We start from the raw sequence: 24,652 nt of genomic DNA, 5'->3' as shown, positions 1-24,652 counted from the left end.
CCACACAAAATTTAGTCCTGGGCAAGTATAATTCCTACTGTACATATCTATTGGCCAAAGGAAGAAACGAAACACATCTGGGCTCTAAGACTCCTCAAGGTTGCACTGATGGTCAAGGTCTGAGCTCTATTTTTTAGAATAGTAAGACTGAATAATGCTGTGTGCTGTGGGTGTGCGTGCTAAGTCACTTCAGTTGTGTTCTGCTCTTTGCAACCCTATGGACTGTGCCTGCCAGGCTCCTCTGTCCATGGGATCCTCCAGGCAAGAATACTGGAGTGGGTAGCCATGCTCTTCTCCAAGGGATCTTCCTGACCCAGGGATGGAACTCGCATCTCTTATGTCTCCTGCATTGGCAGGTGGGTTCTTCACCCCTAGTACCACCAGGGAAGCCAAGAACGCTGGGCTACTGAATTTAAATATTGTAGGTGCCAAGGTGGGACTGGGAGTCTCCCTCAGTGGGTGGATCACAGAGGCGTGTAGGAGATTGCAGAGTTGGCACGTCCTGTGGAAGCTGGGGTGGAGAACTGGTAGGGCCTGGGAGGCCTCTCAGACACTGGGATCTAATGGGCCTTAGACTGGGCCCTTTCACTGTTAGCACAAAATAAACAGGAGATGCAGAGGCATGTTACAGCAGACAACCAACCAACTTCATTCTGGCCCTCCAACTCTGTCCGTACAACAGGACTGGGAGGCAGGTGTTGCCGCCCCCATTTTACAGAGAAAGCAGCTGTCAGGAAGATGAAGCCTCTTGTTAAGGATCCTATGCTCAGTACATTGCAAAGGAAGAGCTTTGAGTTCTGCTCCTTGATTCAAACCTCCTCCCAAACCAAATTCCACCTTTCCCACGTACAAGACTACAGCTGAAAAGGATCACGGAGGACACATTTTAGGTCAACTCTCTCTTGGTTTACAATACAAGGGAATGGAGATCCTCGACAGAAGTGATTGCTAAGGTCACAAGGCGTGCGCGTGACAAGCTGCACTCTCGGGAACCAAGACTCAGTTTCTTCTTTCCTGTGCAGCCTCCTGGGGAGGTGGGGGAGGGGCTGCAGCTGCCCGGGCCCTGGCGTTCAGGGGCGGTCCCTGGCGGCCGTGCATTCCACAACCACCCGAGCACAGCGAGCCGGGTGCCGAGCTGCGCGTGCCGGCCACTCCTGCGCGCTCCCGCCTGCCCGCGGCTCCGAGCTACCCGGCACGTTGACTGCCGAGGTCCGAGAGCCAGGGGTCGCATCCCGCTGCTGTGGAGCCCGCCGTCCCCAGGACATCTAGAGAAGCGTTCCAGCTGCCTCTGCCCCAGGAACTTTTCGCAGACCTGGCACGATCCAGCAGCGGCGGTGGCCGCGGGTTTTCAAAGCAGCTGCGCGGATCTCGGGTGAGTGGGGTCATCGGGTGCCCTTCGTGGGCTCCGGCTCTCGTGCTGCCTCTACCCAAGTGCCCTCCCAACTGCCCTCTTTTTATCTCCTTCCCCCCCCTCATTTCTCCCTCTTCACTACTTCTGCTTTTTCTTATCTCCTTCTGTCCGCCCTTAAGTTCCAGCGACCTTCGGCGCTCGATCTTGGGCCTCCCCGGAGGCCGGAGCTCGTATGGGTGGGCTCCAGCCCTCCGGGAGGCAAGTCTGTTCCGCGTTTGCCTGCCCCTGCCTGTGGTCGCGGGAGGAAAGGGCGAAGCGCGCCCGGTCCTTGAGCAGGTTCTGCTCTCTCTTTGATCTCCAGGCGCGGCGGCGGAGCTCGGCTCCCGGCCTTAGCGCACCCGCTGTGGGCGCTGCGCTGGCAGTTTGGGTCTTTGCACCCTCCAGAGCAGCAGGCTTTCTGTCTTACTTTTCTCAGAGCCCTGCGTGGAAGGAGCCGGAGTTGGAAGTCAGGGGTGGTGGGTTCCAGCCGTGGTCTGTTACTAGCAGTTCTCTGCCTTTGAAATGGGAAAAATACCCTCTGCATTCCAATCAAATGAGAAAGGGAAAGTTCAAAGTATCTTGGAGACAAAGAAGCCTTCCTCCCAAGCTCCTCCTGCCTCTTTATTTAGGGTTGTTCCGACTGCCAGTTCTCCCGCACCGCTCACCCACCTCCACAAATTCCTTGAGGGTAGGCTCTGTCTCTCATCCTCAGCACCTGGCACAGGACGCCCAATACTGCCTACTGAATGAAAGAGAGATATAAATCTTAAAAACCTCGTACAACTGTTAAGGTTGCTTTTTGAATTGAGTGGCCAGTCTGGGCTCTTACTCATGCAGCTCCTGACTCACTTGTTCTAGTCTTGTAGGCACCTGGGGGCTCCTGTGTCACCCATTTATCTACAGATTCCCTCGAAGCTCTAGGCTGCAGCGGTGAGAGCCCCTCAGTCATTCGATCATGGAAGATTCCCTGATCATCTGCTAGGATCTGTGATCCCACTGTTGGGGGTAAATAGTCCATAATCCCGCAGGACTGTGAAGGCCTGAGTAGGCGTGGGGGTAAGGGGTTGGGGTGGTAAGAACTGTTTCCCTGGGAGTCAGGAAACACTCTGAGTACCTTGAGGGGTTTCCATATCTGGACTTTACCTTTGCCATCCCCGTAAAATAAGGAAGTGGAGGTGGAAAAGTTGGGTGTCTGTGGTTAAATGGGATGTGCTTTGGGGTTATTCAGGCCACTCAGCAATCCTCTGAGCACATCCGAAACAGCCCAGCTGGGCTTCAGGACATCATGTACTTCTGTAGTAAAACCCAAGAAAAGCCAAGGAGAAATGCTTCTCTGCTGTAGCCGAGACCTCGAGTTTCCAGCGGTCTCGGGGTTATGAATCACGCCACGGGGGTTATAAGTCATGCCCCATCAAATCTTCCAAACACTTGACCACTCAGCGCGTCAGTACTGTGGGCTCCGCAGCACACAAAAAGGTCTGGGGATTTCCCATTTCTGGCCCAGCCTGAGAATCACTGGGCTGTGGTGAGGTGTTTGAGACAGAAAACCAATCAGATGCTCTACTCTGGGGGCTGAGTACGGCTGGGTCACATATTGGGCTCTGGGGTGTCAGACTAAGGGGACAATAAGAGGTAGGTACAACCTTAGATGCTTTCCCAGCCATATTCTGACCCTTCTTTTAAGAAGAGTGCTTCTGCTTCTTCTCCATGAAAGCACTTCTTCTGTTTCTTCTTCTATGTTTTAATAGAAACCCAGAAAATATTTCTGGGGACAGAGGATCTTTATCTTGACTGTCTTACACTGTTGCTATTGGCAGTGGTATCAAAGCCAGGCACGTGTCCTCCCACTCACAGTTTGTAAGAGTAAACACTAGTATTACCACACCCTGCTGACCGCTGCCTGGTTGGCCAGGTAAGCCGAATAATGTGACAATAATCATATTTGTTGTTGTTTAGTTGCTAAGTTGTGTCCGACTCTTTTGTGACCCCATGGACTGTAGCCCGCCAGGCTCCTCTGTCCATGGGATTTCTCAAGCAAGAATACTGGAGTGGGTTACCATTTCCTTCTCAGAGGATCTTCCTGACCCAGGGATCAAACATGCATCTCCTGCATTGGCAGCAGATTCTTTACCACTGAGCCACCTGACATTTACTGAGTGCTTGCTATTAGCCAGGTATTATTCTAAGCATTTTATATGTATTAACTCATTTAGTCTTTACCATAATCCTATGAGGTAGGGATCATCATTGCATCCATTTTATAGATGAGGAAACTGGGGTCCAGAGAGAGTAGCTTACACATATCACACAGGAAGTAAGTGGCAGAGCTGCAGTTTGAACCCAGGCAGTTTGGCTTCGGGGCCTATACTCTGAACCTCATTGCAATTGAGGGGATCTAGGTTCAGATCTTGCCTCTGTCAATTACTTACAGGGTGACCTGGGGGAGTTAATTGAGAATTTGGCAGCCTCTTGACCAGTGAATCACTAGGCCCCCTAGTATCAGTTCATCTCACTCATAGACAGTGAACCTCAACTGAGAGTGATGTACATGTGGTGTAAAGATTAAGAGTTAGGGAACCAGGAAGGGTAACAGGCCAGAATTATGACTTCTTGGCATATCAGAAAGCAGCAAAACAGATCCAGTGACTAAACTGTGTACTTCAAACTGCTTAGTTGTGTACACATACAGCTTCGTTATTTTGGTGATTTGGATCCTGGTGGGCTAATTGGGCATGTGAATTGCTGATGACCCACTGCATAGGATAGGATAGGGGAAAAAGACATGGAGGAGGGAGACAAAAAGACAGAGAAGACAACTGGGCTCCCCAGATCAGTTACGATCAAGACGACACGTCTGGCACACACATCTCTCCTCCTAACTCCCTGCCTCAGGCTGACACTGACATTCAGGACTTTTCAACAAACCTCTATAGGGAGGGAAGATCCTTCTTAACTTGGTGCTCTGGCCTCTACTGAGGGACTGTGAAGCATCTGTCTAGCCCTCCCTGACTTCCCGCTTCCTTTTTCTTGGTCAGAGAAGTAACAAGGGGGCAAAACAGGAGACTTTTCTCTTTGAGTGCCCTGGTGGCATCTTAGGGAACATCTTGGGGCTGTTTAAAGATTCATCTTTTTCCCTCACTCTTTTCTAGATTTTCTTGAATGGTTTTCAACCCAATGCCATCCTGACTGGGGCAGGGCTCTAGGGGCAGCAGAGTCAGTCTTTGAGAGCTGGCCCTTAAGAGGTCACCTTGTCCATCCTCTCCTATTGACCTACAGGAAACTGAAGCTCAGTTTGAAAGAGGAAAATACTCAAGATCGCACCCTGCATTCATCTTCTAATGCTGTAACAAATCACCACAAAATTTAATGGCTTCAAATATATTGTGATACAGTTCTAGCAATCATAGGTCTAGTATGGGTCTCCTTAGAGTAAATCAAGGCATCATCAGCTTGCGTTTCTCTCTGGAGCTTTGAGGGGACTTGGTCCCCTGCTTATTTGAGTTGTTGGTAGAATTCAGTTCTGTGGTTGTAAGACCAAGGTCACTGTTTTCTTGCTGGCTGCAAGCTGAGGGGCATTCCCTCTTCTCAGGCCACTGCATTCCTTGGCTCATAGCCCCCTTTCTCCATCTTCAAAATAAGCAACAGTGAGTCAGATCCTTTTCCTATCATATTTCTCCCACTCTTCTGCCTTCCTTTTCACTTTTAAGGATGCATGTGAGTAGATTGGGTTCACCTAGATAATCAGGCTAATCTCCCCATCTCAAAGTCCTTAACTTTAATCACATCTGTAAAGTCCCTTTGCCTTGGCTCCTCCCTCTGAGTCATGCTTCCTTGTTCATATTCAAGGTTTTGAGGACCAGGACGTGTACATCTTTGTGGGGTCGTCTTTCTGCCTACCATATACAGCGAGGCCCACTTTAGGAGAATGGCTTGTTCTGGATCACACACCTTGGCAGGAGGTTTCCACCACTGTGGTGCACTTGCAGCTCTATCAGTGACACCCCTCTTCCCCCCAGCTCCCCAACAGTCCATCTATGGAGAGTCTCCTTTGTCAGCCCAGCAGCAGCAGGCACTTAGTCAGTGGCAAATAGCAATGGACGGTGGAGGCTTAAACAGGATACTGTGGATTTGGGCCTGGGTTTCTCCTCTGCTGGCTCCCTGCTGATTTCTAAGACTCTGTGATTGGCTGGGTCAGATGGTACGTGCAGTCGTGAATAGCTCTGGCTTGATTTCTAAAGTCTTTGCAATATCTTGGTGTTTTTCCATTTTTCCAGCCACAGAAGAGCAGATAGAAACTCAGGCAGGGAATAAGTCTTTGTACTGTTAAGAATTTTGAAGGCGATAGAAGCCAACTGGGGTAAAATGAGAACAGAGTTCTCCCCAGAGACCTGGGGTCATTGGAGAAAGTCCTCTGGTTTGATTTGTTTCACATTTTTGATACTTGTGTGTCCTGCCCATTCCTTCCTCTGGCCCCTTTCTTTGGAACAAAGGTCCCTGGTGAAATGGACTCCTTGCTGAGTTGGTAAATGCTTGAGGCTAACTATAACACTGTTTCCAAGAGTAAATATGAGGCTGGGATGGCCATTTCACGCTGGACTCAGCATGAGGAATCCCCTCCCCTTTTTTCAGCCTCCCTGTCCTCTTTAGAGAACAGTGAGAGAAAACTCCATATTCTGGGCAGCAAGTCCCCAACCCCTACACCTACATCAATGCCCAGCCCCTGAGCACAAGGAATTGAAACTTGAATTTGAACCACCAACCCAAGCAAGTCGGGAAGAGGGAAGTCTAGAGAATGTTATTCAGAAAGGCCAGTGCTTGTTTGTCTAGTACATACAGGATGAACTGGGAAAGAAAGAGGCCCCATAATCCTTTGGGAATGTACAGAGATCAAATCAGAGGATGTCATTTTATTTAAAAGATAACGTTCTAACTTTAAGGTCATTGAACAGGGGTAAGCATCCTTTCTGGACCTCCCCCACTAAGTTCCAGGAGTTAAGTCAAATCTAATGTTCCCCAGCCTGTCCATATTCATTTCTTTGTCAGTCTTATATTCATCAGACACTTCCTGTGTGCTAGGGCCTGTGATGGGTGCTGAGGGAACAGCAGTGAACAAGAGACTTCTCTCTTCTTTGTATTTGCTTCTTCTCTCTTTGTATTTGCATTTGAGTCAGCAAAGATGGCCAATAAAAACAAACAAGCAAAGAGGCTAATCTGAGGCTGTGAAAAGTGTGTGCAGAAAATAAAACAAGGTATGAGACAGAGAATGGCTAGTGGATGAAGGTGGTAATTTAATAGAGAGGGTCTGGAAAGGCTTTTTCAAAGACTTAACGTTTAAAAGTTGAGGTCATGGTCATTGAGACACTGCATGTTGAAGGGAAGATTTAAGATGATCTAAGTGCATTCTAGGAAGGGCGAACAGCAAACAAAAAGGTCTTGAAATGGGACCAGCCCTTAGGATATAAGTCACTAAGTAGCCCAGCTACTGGGTGGCCAGTGGGATCCCTTCTGTCTGGCCTAAATGCTCAGTCTTTTCTGACGATCTCACCGGCTCTTTCTGAGGGTGGAGCCTCGGGAAGAGGTGCTGTGAACCAGGCCATGCAGGTAAACCCCCTGGTCCACTGCCCTGTGAGCCATTACCTTGTTGTTGACATTCTGCAAGATGCTTCAAGAGATTCCTCCAGCTTCAGTGACTCAGAGCCGGTTCTGGCGGCCTCCTCTGTGGCCTCCGTGTCTAGTGGAAAGGAGACGGCAGCACTTGGTGCTCAGTCAGAGCTATGGACTAAGTCCACACCTTCAGGGAGTCACCTGCCTCTATCTGCCTTTTCTCCCACTGTGGCATAATTAAGCTTGAAGCAGCAGGAAGTCACTTCTTTTATTGTGTTCTTCCTTGGAAAACTCCTTGGTGGTAAAACCGGTTGGATAGCCGTTGGCAGTCTCTCAAAAGTTAACTGTTAGCTGCAGTTCAGATGTAGAGAGTGTGCATTTCCGGTGGAAGGTTAAAGATGGGAAGACATCAAAGGCTGTTTGTTTATGAAACTATCACTGCAGTTTCTTGATCAGACACAGAGCAGTCATGGTGCCTAAACTCAGAGGTAGGAGCCACTGAACTTTGTGTGACTTTAGGAGCTGTGGTCGCTAGCTCAGTTTAACATTTACGAAGCCCTTACTGGTGCCTCAGACAGTAAAGAATCTGCCTGCAATGCCGGAGACCTGGGTTCGATCCCTGGGTTGGGAAGATCCCCTGGAGGAGGACATGGCAACCCACTCCGGTATTCTTGCTTGGAGAATCCCCATGGACAGAGGAGCCTGGCAGGCTACAGTCCATGGGGTCACAAAAGTCAGACTTAGACTGAGCAACTTAGCACACACACTCTACTGTGTACCAGGCACTGTCCAAGTAAGTGCTTTGTATGCGTTAGCTCATTCAACTTCCAGGGCATCCCCATGAAGAACTTACTATTATTAGTTAATATTATTCCCATGTTTACAAATGAGACTGGAGCTTTTAAAGGTTAGGTTTCCTGCCAAAGCCATTAGCACTACATATGCTCCCAATAGACCAAGTAACTTGTCAGCTCTGGGCTTTGTTGATGATGGTTTTCTACTAATCCTGCCTTTCTCCTTGTTTCTTTCTTTTGAACTCCTACATATCTTCAAAGTCCATATCAAAACCCCCCTTTTGGGTGGAGTCTTCTATTTTACATAGACAAAAACAAAGGCATGAGAATTAATATTTTTTTGAGCATCTATTATTTTCTAGGACTCCGTACATATTATCTCCTATTATCCTCACAATAGGATGTTGCAGTGCAGTGCTTCTAATGTCCTTATTTGGAAGATGAGAAGACGAAGGTTTAGAGATTTTAAATAACTAGCCCAAAGTTACACTTCTATGGGTGAAAAACAGAATTCAAATCAGGTACTCTTTCTGCTTTTTTTTCCTGCTTGGAGATGGCATATGGTTTGTACCTTCAGTCTACTTCTCTGCCTTTTATTGCAATTTGTGATTGTAATTAATGTCTTTTCCTCCAGAAGAGTGTGAGCTTCTTAAGGAAAAACACCGTATTTATCTCCACACCCACTCCTCAGTGTTAATCACAGTGCCATGAACGTTTATTGAATTAGACTGAATTGCTACTCCACTAGTTTCATACTTAGACTGGAAAAATAGGTCAGATTAACCAATGCTGCTGCTGGTTGATTAAAAAAACATCATTAATATGGATTAAGCATCTATCAGCTTCTGTAACGTCTCAGATGGTAAATAATCTGCCTGCAAGGCAGGAGATTCGGGTTTGATTCCTGGGTCGGGAAGATCCCCTGGAGAAGGGAATGGCAACCCACTCCAGTATTCTTGCCTGGAAAATTCCATGGACAGAGGAACCTGGCAGGCTACAGTCCATGGGACTGCAAAGAGTCAGACATGACTGAGCAACTAACACTTTTACTTTTAAGGATCTATCATCTTTGTTGATAAAGTGAAGTACAGTCCAAGTTAGGGATGTTACCAAACTCTAGCCAAAGCGGGTGAATATTTGCTTAGGCCAGAGAGTCCCTGTGGTCAGGGATTATTAATCAAAGGATGAACATTTGTAGAGTGCTTACTGTTTGTCAGAACACTACTAAGTACTATATGCAGTTATCTCATGGAATTCTCCTTAACCCTATAAGGCAGACTATTATTTTCCCATTTTTGTTTTCAGCTGAGTAAATGGAATCATTAGGAAGGTTAAGTAACTTATTCAAGGGAGGTCAGCTAGAAAGTGGTAAATCTCTTGGATTTAAAACAGCCACATTTAAATCCAAGCCAACTGGCCTCCTAGTCTGGCCTTTTAACACTACTCTGTAGTCTGAGTGTTTTAGAAATATTTCCCTGTTGTTTCCAAGTATTCTTTATACTTCTAAGAACTTCCATCACCTTACCAGATTACAGTAGTTTGAGAATTTGTTGATTTAAGAAATGTTTATTCAGTACCTATACCACTGAGTAGAGAGGGAAGGCATTCTGTGAGGGCAGCTGTGCTGGGTACAATCAGTGCTGGGGAAGAACTGGAATCCAGGCAAAGTCCATTCCGCTCCCAGGTTTCAACTTCTATGCATGTTGGCTTTCCCCTCCAGTTTGGTGAAATCTCTCATTACAAGTAGGATTCTGGTGTCTCCCTCTCTTCTCTGATGTTCTTACCCATGGTGAGGAGTGAATAACTTACAAGGTTTACCCTTCCCTTCTTCTCTGGGTTGATTTGCATTTGGACCTTAAGTCAAAGGGATGAAACACAAAGGGTGGGTATCCGTGAATGATTCTGACAGGACCCTGCTTTGCTTTTTAGGGGTGTGTCTGTGTGTTCCTGGAAAACCATCTCACTGCCTCACCTTTGAGGAAGTTGCTTAGGACTCTGAGCCCAAAGTTCCCCCTAGGTGTTTACAGTAAAAAGGTATAGTCAAGAAGCCTGTGGAAAACAGTATGGAGGTTTCTCAGAAAACTGAAAATAGACGTACTATATGTTTAGCAGTCCCACTCCTGGGCATATATCTGGACAAAACTTTAATCCAAAATGATACATGCACCCCTATGTTCTTAGCAGCACTATTCACAATAGCTAAGTCATGGAAACAACCTCAATATCCATTGACAGATGAGTGGAGAAAGATGTGGTGAGTGAAGTGTGAAAGTTGCTCAGTCATGTCTGACTCTTTGTGACCCCATGGACTATATATAGTCCATGGAATTCTCCAGGCCAGAATACTGGAGTGGGTAGCCTTTCCCTTTTCCAGGGGATCTTGCCAACCAAGGGATTGAACCCAGGTCTCCCTCATTGCAGGCAGATTCTTTACCAGCTGAGCCACAAGGGAAGCCCAAAGACATAGTACATATATACAATGAAATACTACTCAGCGTAAAAAAGAATAAAATAATGCCATTTGCAGCAACATAGATGCAACTAGAGATTATCATACTAAGTGAAGTAAATCAGAAAGAGAAAGACAAATACCATACGATATCACTTATATGTGGAATCTAAAATATGACGCAAATGAACCTACCTGTGAAATACAAACAGACCACAAACATAGAAATCAGACTTGTGGTTGCCAATGGGGAGGAAGTTGGGGGAGGGATGGAGTGGGAGGTTGGGGTTAGCAGATGTAAGCTATTGTGTATAGAATGGATAAACACCAAGGTCCTATTGTGTAGCACAGAGAATTATATTCACTATCCTATGATAAAACATAATGGGAAAGAATATGAGAAAGAATATATATGTATAACTTGAATCACTTTTCTATACAGCAGGAATTAACACAACATTGTCAATCAACTATACTTTGATAAAAAGCAAGGAAGCCTGGCTGGCTCTCATTCTTTATATTAGTTTATTCTCTATCACTGCTTACTCCAACCTGCTGCCCTACTGCCTTCTCCTGACTCCCATCTGAAATGGGATAGTGATGGAGTTGAAAAAGAGTGCTGCAAATCTGGAGACCTGAGTTGTCCCCTGAGTCCTGCCATTAAATTGCTTTGATGACCTTGGGTAAGTCATGTCCTTCATCTGTAAAATGGAAGGTAGACTAAAGTAGATAGTGTCTAAATCCTGTGTAGATTTCTAGAATATCATTGGTTTGAAGAAGTTTCATCTCCGCAGAACACTCAGTAGGATGTAATATTGCTGTATTAGTTTTCTATTGCTGCCATAACAAATTACCACACTTTAGTGGCTTAAAACATACATATATAATCTTAGTTTCCTTGAGTCAGGAGTCCAAATACAGTTTAGCTGGGTCCTTACAGAGATGCAGTCAAGATGTCAGCCAGGCTGCCCTGTCATCTGGGGGACCCAATAGGGAAGAATCTGCCCACAGCTCTTTCAGGTTGTTGGTAGTTTTGTTTCTTGCGCCTCAAGGCCAGCAGAAAAGTATCGTTGACCTCGGGAAGGTTTCAGCCTTCTTTTAGACTTCCACCTTATTAAGTCAGACCCACCCAAGATAATCTTTCTGATTACTTTAAAGCCAGCAGTTCTGGAGCCTTAATTACATCTGCAAAATCCCTCACCCTTGTTATGTGACCTAACCTAATCACAGGGTAACTCCAGGGAACAGATTGTGGGAGCCATCTTAGAATTCTGCTTCCTGTCATTGTTTTACAGAAATAGCCTGTTTGCAGTTATAACTGGAGCATATTCTTTCCTGAGTCAGGTCAAATGACTTAGCATATGAAATCAGTTCTAAAACTTACTTGTTCCTACACTAAAACTACCCTGCTTTGAACTTGCTTTTGGAACACAATATATTACGCTTCCCTTTATTCTTATATAATTATCCTCTAAGTTATTTTCTTCCAATACTGTTCATGAATATATAGTTATGCATTGTTGTTGTGTCAGTTGCTCAGTCATGTCCAACTCTTTGCAACCCCATGGGCTGTAGCCTGCCAGGCTCCTCTGTCTGTGGGATTCTGCAGGCAAGAATATTGGAGTTGGTTGCCATTCCTTTCTCCATGGGGTCTTCCTGACCCAGGATTCAAACCCAGGTCTCCTGCATTGTAGACAGATTCTTTATCATTTGAGCTATTGAGGAAATAATTTAAATTTAACTTATTTTAAGTTAGTTTTTCTATTTGAAATCATATATTGTAAAAAAATACTAAAGAGTCATCTTTGTCCTTAGGTGATTCTTAAAAGTATTTTGTTCCATCAATATTTGAGAGAGATGTATTGAACTCCCCCACCATAATTGTAAATTTATCTATTTCTTATAATTCTGAGATTAAGTATATAAAAATTAAAAATCATTGGATCTTTTGGTATCTCTAGTTATACTTTTTACTTAAATGTCTACTTTGTTCAATGGTAAAACAGCTCTACTAGCTTACAGAATTCATGATAGATGGTATTTCTTTTGTTTCCAATTACTTTCAATATTTCTGAACCCCCATGTGTCTCTTGTAAAAGGTATTTATATTTTTATATACTCTGATAGTTTTTGTTAGTTTTGGTTTAAATCTACTATTCCTTATGTGCTTTCTATTTGTCTCACATGTTCTATTCCCCTCCCCTTCCCTTATTTTCTCTGGAAATTATGTATCCATTTACTACTTTTAAATGGCTACCCTAGAGATTACAATATACATCCTTAATTTCACAAAGTTCAGTGTTACTAGTTATTTTGCCCTTTGCCAGAAAATAAGAACACTTTGATTCTGTTTCTTCTCCTTATTATTATTGAATATTTAAATTTTCTATTTTATCTGAAATTTTATTTCATCTTAATTCTCAGTTATTTTTGTTCACTTTAAAGAAATCATTGTTTTCTAGATTGCATTGTTTCTGATGAGATGTTAGCTGTCAGTCTAATTGGTTTTCACTTGAATATAACCTTTTTTTCTCTTTGTCTTTGATTTTCAGCAGATTTACTATGATGCACCTAACTATGGATTTTACTTGCTCTAACTAGAACTTTATAGGGCTTCTTGAGTTTGTGAATTCATATATTTCATCAGCTTTGAAAAATTCTGCTATTTCTTACTGTAATGTTTTTTCTTCCCCATTCTGTCTTCTCTCTTTCTAGGACTCCAGTTACATGGATGTTGTATTGTGGCACTGTTTCCTGTATACCCCTCACCCAGTTTATTCTTCATCCTTTTATTTCCCTGCATCATTATATTTTTTTCCCTCTGATCCTCCAGTTCACTAATTCTTTTTTTCCGCTATGTTTCATCTGCTGTTAAGCCTATTCACTGAATTTTTATTTTCAATTATTGTATTCTTCAGTTCTAGAATTTCTATTTGGCTCTTTTAAAAAATCTGTTGTGTTCTTTCTTATAGTTTTCAGTTCTCTGTCAAAATTCTCAATCTTGTTTTATTTTCTCCTCAAACATATTAACCAAAGTTACTTAAAATGTGTGTGTTTGACAACTGCAGTATCTGGAGCCTGTAAGTCTTTGTCTGTTGTCTGTTGTTTCTGATGTTTCCATTCTAGTCTTTTGTCTTTTTTCCCTGCTGCTTATTTTTAGTTACGATTGGACATTATATTTGAATAAGAAATTTGAATAAAAGTTGGAATTGTGCTGTTATCTCCTCTACAGTGGATATAAGTTTGCTTCTGCCAGACACCTGGAGGTACTAGCAATCTAGAACAAGCTTAATTCAATTTCAAGGACTGTGATGATTCAAAGCTGGGTTGCAGTCTTGGGGTTTAGTATACTTCTTGTTCACTCCTGGCACTAAGAGTGCTCTTTGAAGTCCAAACCCAAAATGCAAGGGCTTTATTCTCTCTGTCTTGGCAATCTTATACTCACTCCTGAGTCTGTCAGAAACACTGTTAGCCTCCATCCTTCACTAAGGGAGATGCTGCTTCAAATACCAGGCTTACCTCCCTGGATTTGTCTTCCCCTAGATCTTAGCCTGGTAATTCTTCATTATTTTGCTATTTCTTAGTGCCTTTGAGCAGATTTTTTTTTTTTTTTTGGGGGGGGGGGGTCTAATTTTTCTAGTTGTCCTCAGTAAGGACCTGTCCACAGGTCAAAATTATCTAGCTTGACATTACCAGAAGTGAAAACCCTAATCTTTACAGATTCTGTCTCTTTTTCTTTTTTTTAATTGAGGTACAGTTGGCATATAACAAGATATCAATTTCAGGTGTGCAACATAAATGATTCACAATATGTATATGGCATAAAATAATCATCACAATAACTCTAGTTACCATCTGTAACCATACAAAGTTACAGAATATTTTTTGTGATGAGAACTTTTTTTTTTTTGAGAACTTTTAAGATTTACTCTCATCACTTTTCAAATATGCAATACAATATTCTTGACTATGGTTACCATGCTGCCGATTTTTTAATCAATTTTTTTTGTTGAGTTGTATGAGTTACTTATATATTTTGATTATTGACCCCTTGTCAGATATATGCTTTGCAAATATCTTCTCCCATTTAATAGGGTTCCTTTTTCTTTTGCTGATGGTGTCCTTTGCTGTGCAGAAGCTTTTTAGTTTAATGTAGTCCCACTAATTTATTTTTACTTTTGTTGCTCTTGCCTTTGGAGTCAGATCCAAAGAATCTTTGCCTAGACCAGTGTCAAGGAGTTTACTGTCTATGCTTTCTTCTAGTTTTATGGTTTCAGGTCTTTAATCTACTTTGAACTAATTTTTATATATGGTCTAAGATACTAGTCTTGATTATTTTGCATGTGGCTGTCTAATTTTCCCAATGCCATTTGTAAAAGAGACTATCCTTTCCTTATTGTATATTCTTGCCCCCTTTGTAGTAAATTGACTATATGTGTGGGATTATTTCTGGGCTCTCCATTCTGTTCCAGTGATCTGTGTGTTCATTTTTATGCCACTACTATTTTTGTGTGTGTGATTACTGTGATTTTGGGGCTTCCCTGGTGTCTCAGACAGTAAAGAATCTGCCTGCAATGCAGGAGACCCATGTTCAATCCCTGGGAAGATCCTCTGGAGAAGGAAATGGCACCCTACTCCAGTATTCTTGCCTGGAGAATCGCATGGACAGAGGAGCCTAGTGGGCCCCATGGGCCCTAGACAGAGTTACTAGTCCTGATAGTGCTCAAATTGGTCTACCAGAGAGGTGAAAGTTACTTGTGGGGGAAGGGAGTCTCACAGTTGAAAGGTAGATAGCACAGATGAGACACTTTGAATTCAGTTATTCTAATACTTCTGACTTGTAGAAATTTTTAATTTATGAAATTTATATATATATATGTCTAAATATATATATATAGTTGCCACTAGAAGATTTGCCAGATGATAGAATTGACTGGAAGGATTATTATTATCTTGTAAACAAACTTTCAGTTGCTTAAGAAAAACAGTCCCAGAAGTAAAACTTGATGTTTCAGAATCAGGCAGCAGGGAACCTGCACTTTCCTTCCTGCTGCTGCTGCTGCTGCTGCTAAGTCACTTCAGTCGTGTCCGACTCTGTGTGACCCCATAGACAGCAGCCCACCAGGCTCCCCCGTCCCTGGGATTCTCAGGCAAGAACACTGGAGTGGGTTGCCATTTCCTTCTCCAATGCATGAAAGTGAAAAGACAAAGTAAAGTCTCTCAGTCGTGTCCGACTCTTAGTGATCCCATGGACTGCAGCCTACCAGGCTCCCCCGTCCATGGGATTTTCCAGGCAAGAGAAATGGAGTGGGGTGCCATTGCTTTCTTCCTAGTTTGGACCAAATAGACTACTTGATGGATGGGATGAATATTCTACCTTTGGAGAAGGTACAATGTTTTGCTCCTTTGAAGGAACTACAGTTTTTTACTCTTTCACTTAGTCTTGTTAGTAGATACAAAATAGTCCTTTTGGGTTTCTTAACTTTTCCACTGAATTGTCTAAACCGCTTAAGTTTGTGGTCTAAAGTGGAGCCAGGGTGTCTCCAGGTCACAGGGCAGGTGGTGTAGGGCCTGGAAGGCACCTATGATTGACAATGCAGTAGCTTCTTTGTCTGTTCAGGGTGACTTTAACATAGTCTTTTAGATAAACATTGAATATATGTTAAAGTTCATCTTTCATTAATGAGGTAAATAGCAGATAAAGTATGCCAGTTTGAGTTAACAAGAATTTAGGCCTGACTGCTGTTTTGCCTCCCATGGTCATAAAAACATTGTATTTTTATTTTATTTATTTATTTTTTTTACATTGTATTTTTAATCAATGATAAGGTTAAATTTATGACATGGTTTGTGCCATATCCTCTGACATGACCTATTAATCAGAAATCACAAGTAATATATCTGCATAGTAAACAATGAGCTTGTTGATCTATAGTTACTCATTAGATGTATCAAGAAACAGTTTTACATCCTCACAAGGCGCCAATCACCCAGATGCCAGAGGTCAAACAGAAGTCAGCTAGCAGCAGCTTAGCTGAGTCCTGCTTTTTCTCAAGTAAAATTTTCTAGCATGCCATTAATAGTGCTGAACATATGGTTTGTGTAGTTCCTATTTTGGGGAAAAATTTTTTTTCTTTCACAGTGGGGAGAGGTGGAAGTGACCGGAATCTCTGTTACGTGGGAGGGAACAGGTCATGAGAGAGCACGTGGGAGGACTAAGAGGATTGAAACAGGGAGATGGAGCTCCTGGTGCCCTCTGACACTTGGCCATGTGTACGTCCAGCCTTAGAGCCCTGGAACAGGGGCTCCAGAAGGGTCCTCAGAGAACATTACAGCCAGTGGCTTTCAGTCTGTGTTTTGAGAAGCCCAAGGGGTCAAGGAGCAGCTAAACAGTTATGCTGTGCCAAGTGAGCAGGCTAGCTGGGAAAAATTATGTTCACAGATTTTTTCAGTTACAAGAAAAAAATGACTTCAATTTCATCATAAAATGTACATTTTGGTGTTACGGTTTAGTATTGTTTTTAGTTTGAATTGTATATATGAAGGGGGTGGGCACCCTAATGTCTAGTGTTTAATGTCTGCTCTAAGGATGTTTATTCAGCTCTGCTGATGGGATAGGACCCCCAACCCACTCTCTCTGGGCCCTCCCCAGCAATCTGGAGCAGCTCCAATTTTATCTGTTTTTGTGATTGGGTTTTAAACAATTTCATGTGTGAAAAAATAATAGTGATATAGTCTAGAATACAGATTAGAGACAGAGTTTCTTTTATTCATCTATTTGTTCTGATTTGTTTCAGTTAGGGTCAGTGATCTGATCAGATTTAGGTCTTTGAGTGATTATTCTGGAAGCGGGTGGGCTTGAAGTTGAGGGAAAACCTCAGGACCTCAGTTTTGCCACCTAGGAAACAAGGCTGATGCTAGCTTCAGTGGGTTTTGGTTGTGGATCAGCCTTGGAGCTCAAGTTCCTGTAAATGACAGGTTTTCCTTATGAAAATCAGCCAGGGAGATTATGTGTTCCTGGCATTTGGAGTTCCAGAGACTGTTTGATGTTAATGGGTTTACCAGAAAGGGCTTTTGTGGGGTTCTTTTGGCCCAAGGCAAGCTAGCTATTGATGTAATCAGGAGACCACAACGGATGATTTCCCCCACCCCGTCTCTCTTCAACAGTGTGCTTCTCCTGTGACTCACGCTTCAGTACCTTAGACCTTGGAGAAAGTGACCTTGTTTCTGAGGCTGAGGCAGGGCCGGCCTGTGCCTCTTCCTCCAAGGCCTGATAATCCCCCTGACTGATAATCTGATGGCCTGGAGAGCCTTGCCAGAGGCTTCTCCTCCATCCTAGAACTTGCCCACATCTGTCCAGACTAACTACAGAATACAGAGGAATCAGTTCCCACAACATGGAGCTAGGAAGAGTTGTAGAAGCCATAGAGATCATCTTGTCCAGGGGTTCCCAAACCCAGCTGCACATTCAAATCACCTGGGAAACATGGGGAACAAGGCCCCTCTGGAGTCTAATTCATCTGTAATGGGACCTTGAATCGACATTTTTTAAAACTGTCCTAAGGTGGTTTTCACTTACCATGGTTTATGGCTTTTAGTGACTTGGAACAATGCATGGTGTATAACAAGCATTATATATTTGTTAAATAAATGAATGAAAATTGTTGCACAGTAGTCCATTATATGGATATACTCTACTATATATGGCTACTTCTGTTGTGTTGGTTTCTATAGCAAATGGTGCAGAAACAAACTTCCTGGTATGCATGTCTTGGAGGCTGTACCTTGGGTATGGCAATCAGTAAACTTACTTAACGCAACCACAGTAGGCACAGAGCCAAAAAGCATGAAAAAGGAAAGGTTACTGATGCAAGTAGAAGCAGGAAATAGGACTGAAATTGGGAATTTTGCCCAGGACCTTGAATCACAGAATTATAGATCTTTTAGATCTAGAAGAAACCATAGGAGATTGTTCTAGCCTGTGACTTCTGGGCAGGGAATGTATCACACCTGTGGCTTCCAGGTTGCATACTTACCTGGGGAGCCAAAGAGAACTCACTGGAAAAGTGTGTGTCTGGGGGCTGCGGGATCTTTAAAATTTTTGACAGGAACATTGACATTTGACACCTCTCAGACATTGTGACAACGACTAGCTCAAGACAGTTTACAGTCTGACATTAATCATACTGCATTCCTTTTGGTGGTGCTACATTTTGTGATGCTGAGTCTTTGGCGGTTGCCATGATAGGGCAAGCACTGCGCACAAATGAACGTGGAAGAGGAAGTGAGCACGGCCCCGTCCCATCTGACTCCTCAGCTCAAGAAGTTGTGAAGTGCCTCACAGTTGCACACGTGTCGTTAGGAAGTAACTGGCTTAAGAATGAAATACAGACTTTTTTCTTTCAATTTGTGTGTATTATTTTTTGCAAACAGCCACGCATTTGTTAGGACATAAATGCTTAGTAAATTGAACCTAACTACATGATAAATGGAACTGCTAGGTATTTCTTTTGTCCTGGAGTGCTGTGAGAAAACTGACACAAAGGATGCTGTGAATCAAAAAGTTTGGGGACAACTGATTTACGTCTTTTAGCTGCAAGTGAGAGAAACTAAACTGACACTGGCTTCAGCAAAACCAGAGTATTATTCGCATATATACCTGGATGTCCAGGGTTGCAGATGGTGTCAGATTGGCTGGGTTGGGGTGCTCACCTGAGGTTGTCAAGACTCCACTTCTCTTTCCATGTCTAGGACATGCTCTCACATGTGGGTGAGATAGCCCCATGCCCATCCTTTCCACACTCACATCCTTTCATTTTAGCAATCCCAACAGAAAGCATCATCTTTCTCAATAGTTTGTGCACAAAAGTTCCGGGAGGACTTTGGTTGACCTAGCCCGAGTTATTTGCCTATCCCTGAATAGAGGCTTTGGAGATCTGTAATGGCCAAGCTTAGGTTACAGTCTTTCCCTGTGCTCAGGTGCGTGCCTTAACTAAACCACACAGAAAAGGTAGGTTCTCCAGAAAAGAGGAGGTTCTGTTACCAGAAGAGGAGAAGGGCTGCAGGACCAAAACCAATGAATTTTCCACCTTACAGATAAGGGAACAGTCTGGTGGTATGATAGTTTAATAGTTCAACATGGAGGCTCTGGAGTCCTACCCATCTGGCTTTGTTTCCTTGGGCAAATTAACTACATCTACACCTTTTAAGGCTTTAGTGTCTTCATCTCTAAAGTGGAAATAACTGAAGATAAAGGCCAAGAAATAAAAAAGCACGATGATAATAGTCCCTACCTCAGAGGGTTGGTGGTTGAAGGACTGAGTGAGTTAATACACATAAAGTGCTTAGCCTAGGGCCTGGCATATAGGAAGCCCACAGTAAATGAGGCTTTTATTATTATTAATCAGGCAACATCAATAAGTACACAGCAGCTGGTAGGTGACCTACCTTCTGACTCCTAGAGCAGGATTCCATCCAACTAGGAAGGCAGGGAGAAGGCACAGAACGGTGATTTGCTCTTTCCTGTTTGTTGCAGAGTGGAGCAGCATGGAAGCCACCAGCCAGATCCCCATGGAAGTTGTGCTCCCCAAGCACATCCTGGACATCTGGGTCATTGTCCTCATCATCCTGGCCACCATTGTCATCATGACCTCCTTGTTGCTGTGCCCGGCCACCGCAGTCATCATCTATCGCATGCGATCCCATCCCATCCTGAATGGGGCCGTCTGAGAACCTCCCAGGAGGGGCGGGTGAGGGATGAGGACAGCGTCCTGACCCCCAGCATCTTCCCCTTTCCTAGAAAAGCAGCAGGGGGAACTTTGCAGCATGGACTTTGGAGCTCGACATGTGAGGAGACCTGAGTTCTAGCTTTGATTCTGCCACTGGCCAGCGGTGTGAGTTTGGTCTAGGGACCTAATTCCATGAGTTCCAGGTTCCTTATCTTCCAAACGGGGATCATGCTCCCTGCCGTCCTACCTCATGGAGTTGTGAGAACCCATGACCTGGTGGAGGTTAAAGCTTGTTAGTGAGCAGATTCACAGGTGTTAACTGTTGGCTGTTGATCAGCTTTGAAGAACCATAGACCCTTATTACTGATGAGAGCCTTCAAGGTGGTGAGGGAGACCCTGGGGCAGAGCAGCCTTGCCAGTGACCCTCAGGTGAAATGAAGCAAAAGCACCCTGTCCTTGTTCCAAGGGACCAACAGCATGTGGCTCAATGTTGTTTTCTTTGAGGTGCCACTCCCTTGAGTTTTCTAATTTGGGAGGGAATTAAGTGTGGCAGGGGGAGGGAGTTGAGTGGATCTTCCCAGGACACCAGAAGCTCTCCCCCCGTGCAATCTGGAGGGGGCTCCACCATTTTTTGGCAATGACAAGGGATCTGGGGTGATGGACTTCATTTTGCATTAGATTTGCAAAGCTTTGACACTCAAGCAGTGTTGGCAAATGCAGAATGACTGAGTTCCCTGGCCAGCTTTCAGGATCTCAGCCCCCATCCCCTGTGAGCTCCTCTGCCCCAGCTCCTGCATAACACATACTCCCTTCATTCCCTCCCGCCAACACTACAACCATTCCAAGGTATAGGCTTATATTTTAAGAGATGTTCCCAGGAATTTGAAACTAACTCAAACAACAATGTTTATTTTTAATGCTATGACTTATATTTATATGTATAGAGAGATTTCTGGACTACTCGAGCTTTTTGGTCAAAACCAGGAGCATCTGGAGATTGGTTAAATTATGTAAGAAGATAGCACAGGTTATCAGGATATTATTGTGTGAAAATTATATACTTTTACTTTGATCTGATTTCATTGATGTACACAATTAATTTCCAATAAAGTGCTAGAATGTAGAATGAACATGTCTGAAGTCTTTCTTTTTAAACAGCACCTGTTAAACTCAGTAAGAGGATTCCACAGAATTTATGGCCTTAGGGACAGGTTGAATGTTGGAACAGAAAGGGAAAGAGGACAATGAAATTGACTTCCAAGGGTCTAGCTCGTGGGTGAGTAGTTGTGTGGTTTACACAAAGAATGCAGGGAGAGGAACAGATTTTGGAACTAAGATGATGAGTTTAGTATTGGGTTGAGTATGTTGAGTTTCAGGTGCTTGTGATATGCAGGTGGACCCTTTCAGGATGCTACTGGAAACCTGGGAAAACTTTTATGGCTGGGATTATGTTTGGGGGGGGATTATCTGTGTATGGTAGATATGCTACACAGGGGGACAGGAACACCCAGGCAGAGTACAGACCGGGAGGAGTTAGGCCCTAATGCAGTACTGGGAGGATGGCTAAGAGGAGTGGAAGGGGAAGGGGGAGGCAAAGCAAGGAGACTGAAAGGCCATGTGATATGAACCGACTATGAGAAGGATGCAACTGTACTTTGTAAGTGAAGGAAGGATGGGAGGTTAGGAAGTGGAGACAGTGGGAACAGACAATTCTTTCCAGTAATAGAATGTAGTATAGAAGTAACAGAGGAAGGTTTAGGAGAAAATGGTCAAGGGGGGATAGACATATAAGATTCCGATTGGTTTGCTCAGTACCTATATTCCAACATGCCTTCCTGGGTGGCAGAGGCTGGAAAGTGAAAAACTATACTGAATGTGGAAAACTCCCATTTTCCTAACTTTACCCAGAGATTCATACATGATTTGGTGATGGTGGTTTAGTTGCTAAGTTACGTCCGACTTTTTGTGGTCCCATGGACTGTAGCCCACCAAGGCTCCTCTGTCCGTGAGATTTTCTAGGCAAGAATACCAAGGTTGCCATTTCCTTCTCCAGGGGGTCTTCCTGACCCAGGATTGAACCTGTGTCTCCTGCATTGCAGGCAGAGTCTTTACCTGCTGAGCCATTGGGGAGCTAAATAAGGGAGGGAGGGAGGTTGGCTATCAGGCTGTGTTCACCCATCTGAGGCTGGCACTGTGTAGCCTCAGCTACAGAGGCGGCCAATGGGTGTGCGTGCCCCATGCCATGTGGTGTGTTCAGTCATTCAGGCATGTCCAACTCTGTGACACCATGGACTGTAGCCCACCAGGCTCCTCTGTCCATGGGATTTCCCAGGCAAGGACACTGGAGTGGGTTGCCATTTCCACATGCCCACGTGTGCTCTTTTTTTTTTTAATGGATTTTTTTTTTTTTTTTGGACCATGCAGCATGATGTTCTTAGTTCCCCAACCAGGGATAGAAACTGTGCAGAGTCTTAACCACTGGAGGCATTCGCGGTGCTGATGTGAATCCAATAAGAAGCAGTGGACTGGGAAACTTCTGGGTATGGGCCCGAAGCTGTGTGTGCTGCCCAGCCTTCCTGAATCATATTCCTGGTCTGTATACTGGAGGGTATTTGAGTGAAGTAATTCAGAAAGAGAAAAATAAATATTATATATATGCATATATGTGGAATCTAGAAAAATGTTATAGATGATCTTATTTGCAAAGGAGAAATAGAGACACAGATGTAGAGATCAAATATATGGACACCAGGGGGAAAGAAGGGGTAGGATGAATTGGGAGATTGGATTGACATATATACACTACTGATACCACATACAAAATAGATAACTAATGAGAACCTACTGCATCGCACAGGGAGTTCTACTCAATGCTCGGTGGTGACCTAAATGGAAAGGACATCTAAAAAAGCAGGGGCATATATATACATATATTTGATTCATTTTGCTGTTCAGTAGAAACTAACACATTGTAAAGCAACTATACTCCAATAAAATTTAATTGAAACAAAAAAAAAAGTGGATGGTATCAGAATTAAATGAGAAAACCCTCCACCAGTTTTAGGTTATCTGAACATGAAGACTTTTAGGCAGCCCACCAGATGGCAATAGAGCTCTTTTTTCCATGTGGAGCAGTCAGCTCACAGAAATTTCCAGGCAATCCTATCATGTTTCTGGCAGCTCAAGAGTTTATTTTACATTTCTGCCTTCAGAGACTCCAGATGTAAGTAACATAGGGACCACCCAATCCAGCCTCCCCTGAAATGAAGGAATCCCCTTATTAACCATACAGTTGCCAGCTGCTGCCTATTTGGTGTTTCTCTGTGTGGCCCTGGGCTTCCCTGGTGACTCAAGATGGTAAAGAATCCACCTGCATTGTAGGAGATCTGGGTTCAAACCCCCAGGTTGGGAAGATCCCTGGGAAGAGGACGTGAAGACCCTCTTCAGAATTGTTGCCTGGAGAATCCCCATGGAAAGAGGAGCCTGGAGGGCTACAGTCCATGGGGTCGCAAAGAGTCGGATGTGACTGAGCAACTAACCACACACACACATGTGTGGCCCTAGGCCATCTGCATCAGGGTCACCCAGGAGCATTTGCTTACACACGCAGCCCTCAGGACCCTGCTTCACACTCACTGAGAATCCCTGGGAGAAGGTCTTGAGTGTCTGCTTTGTAAAAACAACCTCCCTGGGTGATCAGAGAGCAGGTTAAAATCGGAGAACCGTGTTTCAGGGAAAAGGAATCATTTTCTTGCTGAAACTACTCCTGTCAGAATTCTTCCTTTCAGTGAGACAGGAGGGGACCCAGGGGCGCCAGCTTGACCCTCTTGGGGCCACCCTGAAGAGATCAAATTTGTTTTCCTTGTGACAGTGCCTGAACATTTTGAAGATAGCTCTCATGACTTATCTCATCCCATCATCTCTGAGTGGAAGATTCATCTTTTGCATTAGGTGTTGGCTGTCTTCCTCCTTCCCTCCCTTTCTGGGAGTCAGTATAGCAGGAGATTAAGAGCAAGGGCCTGAAGAATATGGGCTTCGTGATTCACTAGCTTTGTGGTCGTGGGCGAGTAACGTAAATTCTTTGAGCCTCAATTTCCTCATCTTGTAAGATAGATGTAAAATGACACTCACATCACAGAATTGTTATGAGTATTAAGTGAGGTCACAGGTGCAAGGTGGAAAGATAAAACACACCAAATACTCAATAAATGTGATCTGTATGACGAATCTCAGTTTCTCCACCTGTCTGATGGTCATGACAGCTCCTTCTGAGTGTGGGAAGGATTAAATGAGATAATGTAAGTAGAGGATTTGGCCAGTGTCTGACTCGTAGGAGTCTTTCAATAATGGTAACTGTCAGGTAGCCCATAATGTAAAAACACCAAAGTAAAACACCAAATGTAAAAACACCTGTGATCCTAATGGGTGGGATTTTAAAAATCACTAGTTAGAACCATGAGAAATTTCCCTACTGACCCCCTGAGGGTTGGCACTAAATACACCAATGGCCCTAGAACTAGTATAAAAATTATACCTCTCCTCCTTTCAGAAATTATTTCATAACCAATTCACAATTAATAAAATACCAAGTTTTCAATTTCTAAGTTTTAATTCTCCACAGAAATGGCCTTCTAAACTTTTAAGAGCACAATCTTCAAAATCTTTAAGAAAGATTAAACTTTAATCA

The 24,652-nt window shown here is 43.8% G+C and overlaps 1 protein-coding gene across 2 annotated transcripts; it reads left to right on the top strand.

Moving 5' to 3' along the window:
• Positions 1–1,028: 1,028 nt before the first annotated feature.
• On the top strand, positions 1,029–21,095 carry SMIM3 (small integral membrane protein 3). Of its 2 annotated transcripts, none has more exons than XM_006042016.4 (2): positions 1,029–1,372; positions 19,773–21,095. In XM_006042016.4, exon 2 carries the CDS (start codon positions 19,784–19,786, stop codon positions 19,964–19,966), a length of 183 nt encoding a protein of 60 aa, XP_006042078.1. In that variant the 5' UTR covers positions 1,029–1,372; positions 19,773–19,783; the 3' UTR covers positions 19,967–21,095. The 2 variants fall into 2 exon arrangements, with proteins under 2 accessions (XP_006042078.1, XP_044803379.1); XM_044947444.2 differs by lacking the exon at positions 1,029–1,372 and adding an exon at positions 7,727–8,309.
• The last annotated feature ends 3,557 nt before the right edge of the window (positions 21,096–24,652 follow it).

This window comes from Bubalus bubalis, chromosome 9 (genome assembly GCF_019923935.1).
Source record: "Bubalus bubalis isolate 160015118507 breed Murrah chromosome 9, NDDB_SH_1, whole genome shotgun sequence".
Lineage (NCBI taxonomy): Eukaryota > Metazoa > Chordata > Mammalia > Artiodactyla > Bovidae > Bubalus > Bubalus bubalis.
The sequence above is the reverse complement of the archived record's forward strand: the minus strand, read 5'-3'. Positions and strand labels throughout refer to the sequence as shown.